Source organism: Cavia porcellus, unplaced genomic scaffold (assembly GCF_034190915.1).
Source record: "Cavia porcellus strain 051 isolate PalLab524CR breed Dunkin Hartley unplaced genomic scaffold, mCavPor4.1 scaffold_25, whole genome shotgun sequence".
NCBI lineage: Eukaryota > Metazoa > Chordata > Mammalia > Rodentia > Caviidae > Cavia > Cavia porcellus.
In genome coordinates this window covers 11526214-11543595 of record NW_026947508.1, presented here as the reverse complement: position 1 = coordinate 11543595, position 17382 = coordinate 11526214, and the positions used below count along the sequence as shown (strand labels likewise).

General features: G+C 48.8%; 1 protein-coding gene across 5 annotated transcripts in view; it reads right to left on the bottom strand.

Moving 5' to 3' along the window:
- The window catches only part of Plekhm2 (pleckstrin homology and RUN domain containing M2), a 33614-nt gene that overhangs the window by 7470 nt on the left and 8762 nt on the right, over positions 1-17382 (bottom strand). For 3 of the 5 annotated variants that reach the window (XR_001201554.3, XM_005004351.4, XM_003471396.5), the window contains exons 2-7: positions 6950-7056; positions 6667-6776; positions 6104-6203; positions 5506-5593; positions 4041-4227; positions 2608-2667 (exon numbers count right to left, since the gene is read on the bottom strand). Coding sequence is in view for 4 of the 5 variants with exons in the window: in XM_005004351.4 (XP_005004408.1) it covers positions 2608-2667; positions 4041-4227; positions 5506-5593; positions 6104-6203; positions 6667-6776; positions 6950-7056 (652 nt within the window). In the remaining variant the exon portion in view is untranslated. The remainder of the gene's footprint in view (positions 1-2607; positions 2668-4040; positions 4228-5505; positions 5594-6103; positions 6204-6666; positions 6777-6949; positions 7057-17382) is intronic. The other 2 variants (XM_013153937.3, XM_005004352.4) reach the window with 1 other exon arrangement.

Sequence of the window (17382 nt, the reverse complement as noted above, 5' to 3'; positions counted from 1 at the left end):
GAGAAAATGAGGGGGCAGAAGCAGACAGGGTCGGATGGGTGTCCGAAGAGGAGAGCCTGTGGGAAGGACAGACAGAAGGAGCCAGAGACAAGCAAAGAGTGAAGCAATGGGACGGTGACAAGAATGAGACCAGAGGCCAGTGTGGAGGGGCTGCTCCAGACCCTTTCATCTCTTGGATGGGGCTTTCCCCAGCATCCACTCCTGGGGGTCGGGACCAGAGGCCTCTTGTGGGCAGGGCTGACAACTCCCTTTCAAGCAAACCTGTCTGTCACATTGTTGCCCGCAGGGCTGTTGCCCACAGAGTGGGAGATGGTGCTGCCTCTCCACGGGAAAGCTGGCCTCATCACCCTCCCCCCGCAAGTCTCCGAATCAGGCAGGGGCACCTGTGTGACAAGTGCACGGGCTGTGAACCAGCGGCAGACAGGCCTGTGCACCTCCACCAGCCTTGGCAAGTGTTAGTGGCAAGGGACACAGGCTGCTCACTCCCTATTTGCCAGTGTGTGTACATCCTGCTGGCCATCTCTCCCAGAAGAGGTACAACTGTGCTTTCTGCAGCCCCTGGCAGGGCCTGTCCCACTGGCAAACTCTCAGTGGTCCTAGAAAACCACTGAGCAGCTGCCTGCTGACGCAGCACAACATCCAGGGTTTCCAAGCACACTGCCTTTCGATGGAAGGACCAGAGAGGCCTAACTGCCAGCTCTGCCAGGAAAACACTGGGGGTGTCTTGTGACTCTGAAGAGAATCCCTCAAAGCCTGAGCTTTTCCCAGCCCGTTGTTCCTCCTCCACACCTGCAGCTGCTCAGGGTGGGGTCCTGAGAATTGAGAAGGCAGATCTGAGGTGTGGCGGGCATCAAGGCTGGGATGCCCACTAGCTCTGGAATGAAGCCAAAGACCATGGAGCAGCCATCTCCTCTCATCCCAGGGCCCTGAGTACGGACATGTTCCCAAATCCTGCTTTCCTCCAGAGCCTTCCCCAGTGAGCTTCTGAGGGTGTGCCAGGGAATGCGTCAGTGCCCAAGGAGCTTGGGAAAGCAGGTCAGGGTTGAGAGAAATACTACCCTGCCCTAGGCCCCAGGCCTGTGCAAGCAAACGACCGGGCTGCTAGTTGTCAGCCCATGGGGAGCTCTGAAGAGCTGCAAAGAAGGTCAGGCCGCCTTTGTTAAGTGACTGCCACAGGACTTCAGGAAGGGGGTTAGTTGTTAAATCAGAGGGAAAACCCAATGCCCAGCACATGTGCTACAATAGAGGCTGAGGTCAACAATGTTACGATGGAATTCTGGGTTCCAGGCTAATTTAAATGAAACAAGGAGACTGCAATGCTATTCTCTTGGCCAATACACATAATTTATGTTTCCCAGGGCAGGATCTTACTTCCTGCAAAGTTAAGTTGTTTCAGACTCATATTACTTGGGAAAGACCATCCATCACCCACTTCTCAGAGATCAGGTCTCTAGTATTCAGGATGGGGCCACCCCTCCAGACTGGAAATGGCTCCCTGAGCGCCTGCTCTTTAAGGGAAATCTGGAATGACCTCACGTTTATTTATTTCTTTAGTACTGGGAATGGAGCTCACAACCTCACACTTGCCGGGCAGGCACAGTGCCACTGATATCCCCAGCCTAGCCTCACATTTAAAGAACAAGCATTTGCCTTGTCACAAATACGTCTACTCTGAATAATCACGGCAACCTAGCAATCACTGATGAATTTATATAAGTCCAGCAGTGGGTTACAGCAGCAAAATGCTAAAACTCTGCACTTTCCAGAGGACGGGGGAAAGACGGACAGATTTTCTTTTTTTTTTCTTTTTCTATTTTTTTTTTTTTTTTTATTGGTACCAGGGATCAAACTCACGACCATTAGCTTGCAAGGCAGGCACTTATGCCACTGAGCTAAATCCCCAGGCCCTGAACAGATTTTACTTAATCTGCCTTAAAACATCTTAAGACTCTCCCTGTATAAAGTTTCACCTATACCTCACTTGGACTTTAATCTCTTTTTAAAAATATCCAAGAGGGTTGAGCACAGTGGGATTATGATTGTTATCCTAGATGTTCAGTAAGCTGAGGCAGAATGAATCCAAGCCCAGCCTGGGAACTATCACAAGACCTTTACTCAAAAAACAAAACCAAAATGAAATAAAAATGGAGAAGGGACATAAAAAAATGGACTGCTGCAGAGAAAGAATCAAGCCTTCTATATTTTTTCTGGGTGCTTGTCTGGAGCCTGCAACTAATGTGTTTAAAGGCACTGTTTTCTAAAACAAATCTCTGCTCACGCAGGCCACCAATGCCTCACAAACAAGGAGTTGCCCCTGCACTATGAGAATATCAACTGATGTGAACATCAGGGAGGGTGACTTGGCATCCCCACATGCAGACAGACACTCAGTGACACCCCAGGCCCTGCACTGGGAGACGGGAGTGACCTAGGGCTAAAGGCCAAGTTCTCCTGCTGCAGAATTCCATCTGTTAGAGCACCAGAGCGGCTTATTATAATCATGGACATTATTATAAATAATAAGGAGCTGATTTTGAAACATGCAGCAAGCTTGCCATGGAAACATTGCAAAACAAGCAAAGAGGGTCCCAGAGGACTCTGTCCCACCTTCCCAGTCTGTGCTGGGTACAGACGGCACTGCTGGAAACACATCTCCAAAATCATAATCTATAAAAATGAGGGACAAAACTGAAGATTAGAAACACAGGCAGTGGGAGAAGGGTAAGGGAATGAGTGGGAGACATGGGGGGAAAACAAGAGAGGGAAAATGTGAACTTTCTACCTTTCCTCTAATGATCTCAAGGAACGTACTAGCTGCCCGGCTGCTCAGCGCAGGCACTGGCCCCAGGGCCTCTGACCTCAGGAAAGCTTTGGAGCTCATTTGTTTCTGAACCCAGAACCTGGCTATGGCCCAGAAGGGCCTGGGCTCCCTCGGCCCTAACCTCTTTTTCTATCTCTTAGCTCCTTTCCTTCTGAGCCCGTAGGGTAACGAGGTCCTGCCTGGCATCTCCAGCCGCACACTCTAAACTGCTGAGATGAGGGGGCTGATGATCAGGCTGCTGCTTCAAAGCCACTCCCTTCAGCTTTTCTAAGGCAGACCCTGAGGCTGACTCAAGACTGCGCTGCCATCTTCTGCCTCGATGACAAGCAGTCAGGTTTTTTGGACAGCAAATGTGAAAGTGACCCCTCTTGGGACATATGACTGATGGCACAAGCAGAAATAAAGAGGAAGGTCAAGGTCTTGATGCTGAGGCAACTCTGGAGCCTTGAGGCTGAACCTGTGCTTTCTCCTTTCCATCAATGATGAGATCGACACCCAGTGGGGACAAAGTAGGGGAGATGGCTGATTTTATAAATGAACGCAAGGCCTAAGGTTTGAGAAAAAACAGGCTGTTCTAATAATTGCAGGATCAAGACAGATTCCCCCTCAGTTTCTTAAGCAACACTGCACAGCAGCAAGTGTATGAGGGGCACACGACCGGCCACTGTGAGAGCCCCACACTTTCCACCTGCCCAGCTCTCCTACCTCCTCCCAGGGCTTGCTCAGCCACTTCCTGCCTGCAGCCTGGGGTAAGACAAACTTTCCAAAGCAGCAACACTCACCCCAGTGATGCCAGATGAGTTTCCAGAGCACACTGCTGCTAATCCCTTTGTGCTCAGAAAACTCGCTGGGTATGTGCCTAAGACTATCAGGAAAAATACCTAAAATTCATAAAATTCTGGTTTGTTTTTTCATGTGTGGAATCATTTTTTTTTTTTTTTTTGGGTGTGTGTGTGGGGGCACGGGGGATTGAACTCATGATCTGGTGCTTGCTAGGTAGACGCTTATGTACAACTGCTGAACTGAACCCTTGGTCCTTGGAATCTACTTTTTTAGCCACCACAGCAACTCTGAGGAAATCTAGATCTGGATAAAGGCCAGCACTGGTGAACAGCAGTTAACCACTTGGTCACGGCCGCCAAGGGAGACACCACCCAGCCAGGGTGAGGCAGCTCGAAGTCTGGTCAGGGTGCGGCTCCTTCCACCAGGGGCCACTTACCCTCGCTAGATGGAGCAATTGCACTGTCATCCCATTCGAGGTTGGTGGAGGTGACAGAGTTGAAGGAGTTAAGAGACAGGCTGTCCGAGCCATGGACTGAGCTGGGCAGGCGGTCTTCAAAATCCAGCAGGTTCTGAGGTTTATAATAGTCAGGCATGTAGGGTGCCAGGTCCAAGTAAGGGGCATCCTAGGGAAAGAGGGGGAGAGGTGGACCACAGAATGTGACCTTCCATGGGCAGCAGAATCCAGGCCTGGGACACACAGATCTGTTACATTCTCCCCTATGCTTTTTCTTTGGGAAAATCAATGGGTTGATATGGTAAATTCAGGGCCAAGCTGCTGAAGAAAGTATGAATGGTTCCAGCTTCTATACCTGTGCACTTTGGGGTGACAAATAAAAGAGCAATAAATAAATAAATGGGGAGTCCGTGGTACAGTGTTGCCTAGCAGGGCCTGGGTTCCAGCCCCAGCACTGCACACGCACGCACACAGGCACATGCACAGAGGAGAGAGCAATCAGAAGTCTCAAATGCCCTCTGACAACTCCTTGACCTCTTTTACTATTAAGATTGCTCACTTTCTTCACTTTCTACTCTGCCAAGTTTCTTTTTCAGTATGTGCTTTGGGACAGGGACCAAGCAGGGTAGTTTGATCAAGAGGAGGTAGCACATTCATCTTAATATGATGAGCCCAAGAAGCGCTTTGAAGCCCCTATGGGACAGTACCCTGCCTGTGTGGCAGTCTCCCTTGTGTCTACGGCTTCATGCTCTTTGGTTTCAGTTCCCCACGGTCCAAAAATATTAAGTGACAACTTCCAGAAGTAAACAATTCATAAGTTTTAAGTAACTTGCGTGATTATAATTTTTCTGTTTTACTAATAGCCTGTGACTGTTATCTCCTACTGTGCCTGATTTCTGGACTAACTCTAATAGTGCGTGTAGACAAGAAGAAACATGGTATGTAGAGGGTTTCACCCTACGTGCAGCACCCTACGGGCACTCATCGCCCTGTGGAGAAGACAGCACAACTGGACAGTGCAGGAGTGAAGGAAGCCAGGGAATCTGAAGAGGGTAGCAGAGAGTACACAGGGTGGGAAGCATGGGGCCACTGCCCCTTTCCAGAATTCTAGGATGCACAGGGATAAATTCACATTGTCCCTCACACACTTATGTCCTAAATATGAAGGCAAATCCTCCTGGGATAAGCTACTCCAGGCTATGTGGCTTTTCTCCATGTTGGAAAGAGATAGGAAAAGTTACCTGAACCAGGAATTCTTGCCATCAGCCAAAAGACCAAAGTACTCCCCTCCACTTCAATTTCACTGACCTGGAAGCTCTTCCCTCACTTGAACAAACAGGCACTGCTCAAGCTCATGTGGCCAGCAATCTCCCCAAAGGACTTGAAAAATGAAGTCCTTGTCCCCACTGCCCCATCCTCTGTTTCTTCCAGAGGAAGGACATCTCACCAGCTCCAGGTCAAATCGGATGAACTCCAGCCCAGACACCAAGGTCAGGAAAAGAGTGAGGTGATCATGGCTGCAGACCAGGGCATTCCTGCAAGACACGAGAAGCAACAATGGCACTCCTGAATCTGGCTGCCAGCTGAGCCCAACCTCAACAGTGAGCCAAATGTGTTGCAACTACACACATAACAGCTCTAGCACATGGACAGCACCCATGTGACACAGCCGTCCCCACGCCTTTCCTTCCAGGGTTCTGCACCCTGTTCTTACAGGCTAGGGGCTCCAGAGATGGGCCTGTGGCATAGGCACAGCAAGCTCTCAATGGGTGCTATAAATACTCTGTCCCTACAGCAACCCTGGCAAAGGCTGAGGTCAGTGTAGAACATTCGGTCAGCCTGAGGCCTGGGTGGAGGGTCAGGTGGATGGAATATGAGACTGTACACAGGAGAGCAGGCAGCACCTCGGCGTCCCTAGGGGAAGCACCACACTGCCAGCAAGCCTCCTATAGCTCTCTGGACATCAGTGCCGCCTCCTCAGCATGGGATGCCAGGTTAGGCCTCTACTAGTGTGCTGTGGGTCTTCCCACACTGCAGACACTCACCTGACGTAGTATTTCTGCAGCAGGCCCAGGTTCTCCTGAAACAGCCTCAGGTAACTCTCCAAGGAGTTCTCATTGAGGGCCAGGTACAGCCAGGCCCGGCCTGCAACAGAGGCAGGAATAACTCAAAGGGCGGTCTGTCAGGGTGTGGCTTTTGCTTTCTGCCAAGCTAGGGCAGTAAGGGAAAAAAAAAACAAACCAGTTGCGGGAGCAGTACTCCAAAAGCTTAGGCCCTAGCCTATTGCCAGCTGGGACAGCCTGAGAGGGCAGCTGGCACACTGCACATGGGCTGAGAGGCAAGCATGCTGCCCTGATTCTGCGGCCCTAATCTGCAGAGAAACATGACTTCTCTGTGTGTGCTTGCCTGGGATGTAAGGGGTCCTGTCCTCTACCATGTAATGCTTCCCTTCACTGATGCATCCAAAACTATCACACACAAGGAGAAAACAGGCCTTGAGTAGGGTGCTGGCACTTTAGCCCCACTGTCATGGACATCACAAGGCAGTCAGCCTCCCAAAGGAAGGGCATGGCTTGTCTCCATCCTGCCTCTCCCTGCCACAACTCACTGCGCCCCAGGTTGGTGGCCACGTGCTGCAACACCTCAATCTGCTTGATGGCCTCTTTGCGAGTGAAATGCACCACGAGCACCCAGTAGCCAGATGAGAGGTCCTGCAGTCTGTGAGGACAGGACAACAGTGCTGAAGCCTGGGTGGGGTCACCCCAGCAAGCTGCAGACAACAGGTCCCCCAGGTCCCCAGCATGCCTTCACCCCAGCGCTTCTCAGTCATCCTGCCGTGCTGGGATGGATGAGTGAGCTAACCACCTGGCCCTCCGAACTCCCGCACCTACCCGTACAGCAGTGCATGGTCCAGGTGCTCGCACAGGCGCTGGAGGACCTTGTCGTGGTTCCGGATGGCAGGGGTCTCATCTTCACATGCAGCAAAGTAGCTCTGCAGCTGCAAAAGAAACATAGACAGATAAAGAGGAAGACAGACACCAGCTGAGGCTGGGGATTTAGCTCAGTGGCACGAGCACCTGCCTGGCACCTGTGAGGTTGCGAGTTCAATCTCTGCTCCAAAAAAAAAACAAAAACAACAACAAAAAGCAAAAGACAAGTACCAGCAAATGATACAGCCACGATAACCAAATCAAAGTTCCCCTCAGCCTGCCCTATTCTGCTGAGATTCTGCCTACTCCGGGGTTCCAGGAGGCAAAGGCCATCTCTTCCCAGCCATATTCCTAAAAGGTCTCAAGAGCACATTGCACAGTGACAATTTGATGCTAGAGAGGGATTTATAGCGTCTGCACAGGTGTCTGGTGGTCCTATGCTTCAGGTCAGGGTCACATCTGCACAACTCCAGGGTGACCATAGACAGGGCACATATTTAAGTCACACACGGAGCTGTACAGCATGCTGGCCCTGCTTGGGGCTGCCCTCCACACACAGTAAAGGCTGATGGGCCTGCTCTGATGGCTTTGTTGCTAGAGGATGATACGAGCACTAGGCGTGCCTGAGGAAACTGGGAAGACTGGGTGCAATTCTAGGTACACTCCAGGCTCCCACTGAGCCCTACACCAAGGGCACTTCCCAGTCTGGACTGCTGCACGGAGATATGGACAGCAGATGAGATGACCTCGAGTACAGAGCAGGCCCATTAGGTGAGGACAGCTTATCTGCCTTGCTAGGGAACTCAGACTGAGTTCCTGCTGCCAAAGTGAGAGAGGGAGAGCCTCTTTGATGCAAAGCTCTGGGGAAAGTCTTGGCAGTCCTTGTTCGCATGTCCCATTTGAGTGCTGCCTTCCCAATGGCTGAAAGATGTACAGATCTCCGGTCTGGGTTTAAGCTCTTGGGACAAATGTGTTCTCGAGTCCTTTCTAAAAGCAGTGGCAGAGATGGTTGCAGCAGGCAAGATGCACTAACCGTACCGATAAGCAGGCACTTTCAGAGAAGCCTAGCCATCCACCTCCACAACAAAAAGATCTCTCTTCTTGATGGTCCTGCACAAGCCCAGCATTCCTGTAAGATGATGACAGACCTAAATCCTGCAAGGTCTGCAGGCTCCAGGGGGCAAACTGGAGGACCAGGAAGGAAGATTCTAGAGCTATAAGACAAGACAAGCTATGACACCTGCACAACTGCTTCTTGGCAATGGCTAAAGGCATTCCTATACATTGTAAAGCACTGCAACCCTGGAGTCAAGTTTCTTTCAATTTTTTTTAAAGCCCAGTGCAATGGCAGAGGCCTGTAATCCCAGCTGCTCAAGAGGCCAAGGCTGAAAGATTAGAAGTTTGAGGCCAGCCTCTGCAATGTTGAAAGATGCTGAGACAGAATAAAACTGAGAAGAGGCTGGAACTGTAGCTCAGTGGTAGAACACTTGCCTATCACGCACAAAGCCCTCAGTTTAACCCTAATGCTGCAAAAAAAAAAAAAAAAAAAAAATGTTTTTCAAAAAATATTTCAAGATCAGAGATCAGCCAGGCATTGTGGCACATATCAGTAATCTCAGCACTCATGAGGCTGAGGCAACAGGATCACTGTGAGAGTCCAACCTGGGCTACAGAGCGAATTCAAAGTTCAGGACCTGCCTGAACTGCACAGTGAAATCCTGTCTCAAAAAAAAAAAAAAAAAAAAAATCAAACAAGTATGGAAACATAGCTCAGCGGAAGAACGGACGCTTAGTCCTGCCCATTAATATTCTGTACCACAAAATTAATAAATAAATAATAGGTGTGAAAAGTAAACAGAGGCTTACTCATTTCTACAATAAAAGTAGCCATAGATATCATAGCATTTGAAAACAGGGAAAACGTGTACACCTATATGTAAGCATTATTTATAAACAAGTGGCTAAAGCAAGGAGAAGTGAAATCTCTCAATACTATTTTAGTTAAATTCAGATTCAGATTTACATTTTTCCCTGTTTCTCATGGACAAGATAACTTAAAAAAAATCATTCTGAAAACATTTGCTTATTACCAACGTGGAGATAAGTAAAAAGTATGAGGACCTCTAGCTCCCTGCTCCCCAGGCCCAACAGCTTGGTGTGCAGGTGTCCCCTCAAGTTTTCCCTGCATATGCAGAGCTAAAGAAATATAATTAAAAAGCAAAGAACAAGATATACTCATTGTTCTGATTATTGCTTTGCCTAAAAGATATTATCACACGGACTGAGTGTGATGGCACATGGTTGAAATCCCATCACTCAGAAGGCTGAGGCAGGAGACTTGCAAGTTCGAGACCAGCCTGGGCTACAAAGTGAGCTCAAGGCCAGCTTGAACTGCATAATGAGACCCTGTCTTAAAAAGACAAAAACAAACAAAGAAAGAAACCAAATCTGGGAGCACTCTGAGGAGCCTGCTGGCAGGCAGAAGGCAACTGGGACCAAGGTGACATCAGGGTGAGTTTGGACAGAGCAAACAGGGATGTGCTAAAAAGAAGAATTGGGATGACCCCCACCACAGTGCATCACATGTATATTATATTCATTTTTCATACTCATACTGTATTAAAAACACGATATACTATACTTTAATGATTCTGTTTCGCTGTGGTGCTGGGAATTGAACCTAGGACCTCCTGTATTCTAGGCAAATGCTATCCCTCTAACCCCAGCCCAACTATTGCTAAACATGCATATGATCGCTAATTCTTTGGTATCAAGCACCAAAAAACCTGTTCTGTCTTGTGTGGGTGCTGCTGTATGGTGAGTTGCTGAAGCCAGGCATGGTGGTGCACTCCTGTAATCCTAGCACTCTAGGAGGCTGATGCAGGAGGATGGCAAATTCAAGCCTACCTATCTTAAAACAAAAACTGAGAAAAGGGCTAGGGATATATATATATATATATATATCACAGTACATTAATTTTTTTTTTGTATTGGTACCAGGGATCAAACTCATGACCGCACGCTTGCAAGGCAGGCGTTTATGCTGCTGAGCTAAATCCCCAGCCCCACAGCACATTAATTTTAAGATGGGTTGCATATCTACCCATAGTACTGTGAGGTAGGGAGCAATCTGTAACCACAAAACAATTTCTGTGAAAAGTCCAGTAGGAAGAATATAGCCACGATGCTGAAGAGGGCTCAGGAAGCAGGAAGCCTGGATCCAAAGCCTGGTTCTATGATTACAGGGTGGAATAATATGGGTAAATTACCAACCCCCCAACTCTCTTACTTTCTCAACTATAACTCAAGTTAAAAGGACTTTTTTAGGGCTGGGGATTCAGTTCAGTAGCTTAAGTGCTTACCTGGTAAGTGCAAGGTCATGAGTTCAATCCCCAGTACCAAAAAAATAAATAAAAGGACTTTTTAGATATGAGCTTACCAATGTAGCCACCTTATGTAGCTATTTAAATTTAAGAGGAAACCAAACTAACAATTCAGCTATAGTTCTATACCACATTTCAAGTGCTCAATTGCCACACTGGCTAGCGGTTACTGTTTCAGTGCAGATACAGAGCACTTTCATCACTGCAGCAAGTTCTACTGAATGCTGCTGCTTTAGGGAATTGAGTGGGGAAAATCACACAAATAGCACAGATCTGGCAACCAGCAAATGCTCAGCATTAGCAGAAATGATTAACAATAATGAACCCATATTCTTGATCAAACTGATTCCACAACAATTGGCTAAATGTAAGCTCAGGTGCAAAGAAACAATGGCACACTTTGCTCTCAGTAACTAACGCTCTTTCACTAGCAGGTGGCTCCAAAGCCTACTTGTTCTGTGCTCTGCAGCAAGCAGCTTGGTAACCATTTTCCATCGCCTTAGGTGACAGGAGACCCTAGACAGATTCTGTTACTCAGCACAGATCTTGAAAGGAGCAAGAGGAAAATAATGTTCATGAGTCGGTGAAGTGAGACCTTGAGGAGCTATATCAACAGCAGAAGCTCATACTTTGAGAGCTGGTCCACCAAACAGCACAAAAGTTAGCATACAGCAGGGATGCTTTCCCGTAGCTACAGAGAGGCTGCAGCTACTTCGGGAACCAGCAAGACCAGCAGGCACCGGAAGAATAGCAGCGGAGAGTCAGTGTCGCATAGATGGGGGCCCCAACAACAGAATGGACAGGACCAAAACAAAAACACAACTCAGGCTGGAAGCACGAGTATCACATCTCATGCCACGTGCCTCTACAGCTAAGTTCAATACCCGCTCTCATCAGGAAGCATCGTTTACTGAGTGCTTACTGTGTGCACCAGGAAAGTGGCAAAGTGGTGAAGAGTGAGGGACTGGGGATTTAGCTCAGCGGCATAAGCGCCTGCCTTGCAAGCAGGCAGTCGTGAGTTCGATCCCCGGTACCGATAAAAAGGAAAAAGACAAAAAAAAAAAAAAGGAGCAAAGTGGTGAAGAGTGGATCTAGGGTCCCACAGCACGGGGCTCTGCTACTCACTGTGTGGCCGTAGGCTTGGCATTTACGTTCAGTTTCTTTGTTTGGGAAGTGGGCTTGGTAACAATACCCTGTTATGAGGGCTCAGATAATGAGTCATACCGTATTGATGACACCTTGTAAACACTTAGTAAGTGTTAGCAGCTGTGACGATGCTGATGCTGCAATGACAAAGCAGTTCAAAAATATTATTTAATCATCACAGCTACCCCATTAAGTAGGTCACAGGGCTAGCAAGTGGCTGAGCCAGTTCATCAAATCTGGGTTCAAGATTTGTAAATGAGTAACATATAGAAATGCTAGGCTCAGTTTACATCCTTTCTAATGTCTTCTAGGAGAACCGGAGGAATAAAAGTGCAGTGCCCTCTCCTACATCAGGAGAACCAAAAAGCCCATGGTAGATGTGGGCTGTGCATCTTCTGCAGCTCTGCTTCCTGAAGGACAGAAGCAGAAGAGCAAGCAGGTGGCTTCTGAGAAAGCAAGCCCAGGACTCTTGCTGCCCATGACCTGTGCTGGCTTCCCCCGCTCTGAGGTGTCCTGCTTGGTTACAAGCCTAGCCCCCCTGGAGGAGCTCCCTACTTGTGAGATGACTCCACCTGCAGCTCAGTGCTGGTTTTCCTTCTGTCCCTGCAGGTTTGGGGAAAAGGCAGAAAGTTTCAGAATTAGCAGGAATCTGAAGCAAGCGTTAGTTAGGAAGCTACGGCATGAGCCCACTTTCTATTTTACAAATAAAGTCTTACTGATTAGGTGTCATGGTGCACACCTATAACCCTAGCACTTGGGAGGCTGAGCCAGGAAGACTAGCTGGGAGCCAGGCGCAGTGGCTCGGCCTACATTCCCAGCTGTTCCAGAGGCTGTGGCAAGAGGGCTGGAAGATCACAAGTTTGAGGCCAGCATAGACAACTTAGCAAGATCCTGTCTCAAAATAAAATAAAAGCAGGGCTAGAGACATAGTTCAGTGGTAGTACTTGACGAGCATGTGTGCAACCCTGGGTTTGATCCACAGCTCCACAAAAAACAGGGAGAGAGAGAGAAAGAGACAGACAGACACAGAGACAGAAAAAGAGACAGAGCAGGACAAAGAGAGGGAGAGATACAGGTTGGGAGGCTCCCTTTAGTGCAGATGGCGAGGAAATGATGGAACAGGGCTGGGTGTAGTGGAAGAGGAAGTGAGAACCGGCAGGGACCTATTGATGGATGTAAGTGTCACAGTTTGGAGGGAAGTATCCTGCAAGGCTCATGTGTTGAAGGCCTGGTCCCAGCTGGTGGCACCATTGAGAGGTGGCAGAAGGTGGGACCTGGTTGGCAGAGGTGGGTCACTGGGGACTGTATCTACTTTTTGTGGGAGGGGAGTAAGGGAAGAAGGATAGCACAAGAGGAAGAAGGAAGGAAGGAAAAGAGAAAAAGAGGAAAAAGGGAAAGCCAGAAAGAAGGGAGGGAAGGCAGGGCATGGTGGCGTACATCTGTAAGCCCAGCACTTCGGAGGCTGAGGCAGGAGGATCACCACAAGCTCAAGGAAGAAAAGAAAACAGGAGGGAAAATGAAAGGATGAAACAGAGACAACAAATACAGAAAATGCCTTTGGCCAAAAGGGCGACAGGGTGGAGTGAGGAGTGAAGTTCCAGAGGAGCGATGAGATGGGCTCCTGCTGGGAAGGGGTGGCCACCGACAGGAGCTGACACAGGTGGGCCGGTGTGCTTGAGTGTGGGAGGAAGAAAAAGTTTCTATTTTAAAAAGATGGTCAAGATCAGCCGAGAGGGGCTGGGGATTTAGCTCAGTGGTGCAGGCCTGCCTGGTAAGCACAGGGTCCTGAGCTGGAGTCCCAGTTCCCTCCCTGATCAGCTGAGAAGGATTAAGTAATTTTAAAAAGCCATAGTTTCTCCACTCCAGGCCTCTGTCTCAAAGGTGTGTTCCCAGACCACACCCTGCAGCAGTCCAGCTGTGCTCTGGCCTTGTTTCTGGGGTGTGTTCTGGTACCTGGGCTGAGAGGAGGTGGCTCAGTTCACCCCAGACTCATTCAATGCTGAAAGGACAGTGTTCTCAGAGTGCCCCGGGGAGGACTGGCCATAGTAATACTGGTGTTAGATCCCATGGCTTCCAGGAAATGTGGGTGACACACACCCACCAGCCAAGGAATGCCTGAGCATTTTAATTCGGGTTAATCCCACTCCCTTCCCTGGACCTCAGCCGGCTCTGTCCTGTTGCTCTCTTAGGGGCACAGAACCACAAAACACTAGTACTACAGCTGGTAGCCCAAAATCCTTCCAGTTTGGTTCTGGGTAGGTAGTTAAAAGGCAGCTGGATTATAAAGGGCCACAGAGATAGATGGCTATAGCAGACTCCCTTTCTCCCCGGCCAGTCAAGACCAAAAGAAGTTGTCATGCTGCACAGCTGGACAGATGGGAAAACCTAGATTCCAAGCCCACCACTGACTCACAGTCTGCCCAGGGGGAGGCCAGGGTGAGTTGCACTTCTATACCTATGCATGGAGCAGAACAAATCCCCATTTCAGACAGGTCCCTGGGGTCTGCCAAGTTGGACAGACACAGGCTGTACATATGGGATGCCCCCACAGGACCTGCCCATCCCTACCCACCCATGGAGGGCACAGGCCTATGGACACGGGAGAAAGAGTTGGCACTGTCTGAGGCATGGCCCTCCTTTGCTGCCCAGGGAGGTCACCAGATGCCTGCAGCCTCCCTGTTGCTCCATGGAGACCTATTGTGTTTAGATGACAGAATGTTAGGATAGTTGCAAGTAGTCCAGGGCAGGGATGGAAACCCCAAAGCAGAAAAGACCTCAGCTGAAGGAAGGGTTAGCTGCTGCCGCCTCCCTTCAAGTCAGCCCTTTAAGCATGACCAAAGCACTATCATGCAGGGATGGCAACATCACAGCAAAACCTCTAACTCACACAATTAGTATGTGTTAACAGCTTTAATAAAGTATCAATAAAAATTTAGAGAGAAATCATCGATAACCATGATTAGATGAGCTCAACTGGCGCTGTAGTGTGCCAGGCAAGGGGAGATCCTCTTGGGCAGTGGGGGCACAGCCTGCCACCAACTGGGCAAACTGCTGCTCTGGTCAGCACAGTCTCCAAGCTCAGCCACGTGATACTATTACTGTGGGAGCAGGAATGTATTCACACCTTGAGGGCTGGACTCCCCAGAGAGGGACCCCAGAGAAGGACTGGTATGCTTTGACCTTCCTATGGAGCCTTCGGGACAGTCACCATAACACCCTGCCCACCCTGACCTCAGATTAGCAATCTGCATCAGTTTCAGGCATAGATACCAGCAGACTAGATGGGAAAGGCCAATGCCTGCTATCCATTCTCTTAAAAAGCAAGTGAGGCTGAGGCAGGAAGATCATTGTAAATTTGAGACTAGCCTGGGCTACAAAGTGAGCTTAAGGCAGCCTGAACTGCATAGTAAGACCCTATCTCAAAAAAAAAAAAAAAAAAAAAAAAAAAAAAAAAAAAATCATAATAACAATAATTACATGAGCAAAGCAGCCAGGCAGGCCTTAGCCTTTCAGTCTTTCTACAGCTTCTTAAGAACAATAGTGCCTGTGTTCCATGGCTCAAGGAATGGAACAACACCACCAACATAGTTCTGTAGAGGATCAGCGCTGGGGTCTAAGGCAAGGCTGGATGTAGGCCAGGCTGAAGGGCTGCAGAATCTAAGAGCAGCAGCACCCTTAGAAACCATGTGGTTGTGAAGCAGTTTGCTGGGGCCTCCCTAAGAATGCCCTATGCAGGAAGATGCACAAAGGGGAGGAGAGATGGGGGAAAGGATGGATCACCAGTGGATGAAACTAACTACTTAACTCGATGGAGAATCAGAAAAGCAATCACCTGGCCAGAACCTTCATTTTACAGAGGCGATTCTTGCACTTCCTGACTTTGTTGGGGGTAGGGAGGGGTGTCCTACTTTCCTGTTGCCTCAGCCAGGTGTACTCAGACACTATGGGTAGGCTAATTCTGGAGATCCTGCTTCTACCCCCTTAGGATAAGGTACAGGTGGAGGAGGGGGTTACATCCGGCGGGCACATCCCAGAGACTTGCGTAGGATGGCTCAATAGCAGGGGTCTTGGGCCTTCCTAGGTCTTCCATCATGGGCTGTGTAGGAGTGAAGCTGGAGGGCAGTGCCAGGAAAGTCTTCACTGCACCCTTCTTAGACCGCAGGAGGATGTCAGCAAAGGATTCAGCTGCTGGGTGTTTGCAGCTCCCTCAAGCCCAAGCACCCACAACGCTTCTGACTTACTCCTCTAATCTTAACCTGAGATCCCGCCTCACCTTGATCTGGAAGATACTCATTTTCAATGACAACCGATTGCAGTGGACAATGGGGCCAGAGAACTAAAAATCACCCTGTGTGAGAACCAGAAGTCCCACTGCTTAGTGGACATGGAAAGCACTAGCATATGAGAGCTCTGGGTTCGATCGCCAGCACTGGGAAAACAAAACTCAACAAGACACTGTGCTTCCATCGATGCCTCGTTTTACAGCTAGAGCCCTGCCCAGGAGAGCCTGTGCCCAGGTCACAAGCATGCCTTTCAGAACGGGGAGAGAAATGACCAGCACCAGAGGCCTAGTGCCAGCCAGTAGCCTGCAAACACACAGTGCACATGATTCTCTTCATTCTCCCACGGCAGGCCAGAGGCAGGAGCCGGCAGACATCCTGCTCTGTTTTCAGAGCACACACACTCAGCGTATTGTGTGGCACTGGCAGGACAAGGCAACAAACAGTCTTGCAAAGTCTGGATGTCTTGCCAGGTGTGGTGGCTCATGCCTGTAATCCCAGTACCTGGGAGGCTGAGGCAGGAGGATCCTTACAAGTTTAAGACCAGTCTGCGCTGCAAAGTGAGCTCAAGGCCAATATAAACTGCGTAGTGAGACCCTGTCTCATAAAGACCAAAAAAAAAAAAAGCTTAGGTGTCTTCACTAGTTGCGTTCATCTTTCAATTCCCTTCACTGTCTACTGTGCCTATAGCATCACCTCATGAGTGCAACCCCCACTCACCTGGTGAGCTGCAAAAGGAAATGGTCACCAAGTCACTGTCCAAATCACAGCCTTGTGTGGAGGACACGCAGGGACTCTTGCCCGCACTCATGGCCCATGCTGTAGAGTCAGATAATTTATAGGTAGAAATGCAAGACCAGGAGGGGGCAGTCCAACAGGAACCTCAGAGATTATAAATCTATAGTTGCTGTAGGAGCTAGGGAGGCACTAACCTTTTCCAGCACAATGCATATAACAACTCTGTTCTCTTCCTAGAATGTAAGCCCCGAGGCTTTCGACGGAGATTCCGTCTTACTCCAAAAAGAGTGGCCATCATCAAGAAATCAGTAACAAATACTGTTAGGTGTGGTGGCATACCTAACACTTGGCAGCCTGAGGCAGGAGGACTAAAACTAGAGATTTCATTCAACCCAGCCATTCCCCTTGTAGGTATATTCCCAAAAGAGTTAAAGACGTCACATTAGTGGGGTGTGGTGGCATGGGCCTACAATTCCAATACTCAGGAAGCAGAGGCAGGAGGACTGCCTGGTCTACATGGGGAGTTCAAGGTCAGCCTGAACTACATAGTGAGACCTTGTCTCAACAACAAAAAACAAAAAGTCATTATGTTACACTGACACACACTGCATACTCATGTTTATAGCTGTACAACTTATAATAGCTAAATGTTGGAAGCAGCCCATATAACCATTGCAGATGAACACATAAAGAAATGTGGTATTTATACATAATGTAGAACTACTCTGCTATAAAGAAAGATGAAGTTCAGTCACGTGTAGGGAATGGATGTACCTTGAGACCATGATGTTATGTACAATAAGTCAGACAAGCTTAAATTTTGCATGGGTTCTCTTATATGAGAAAC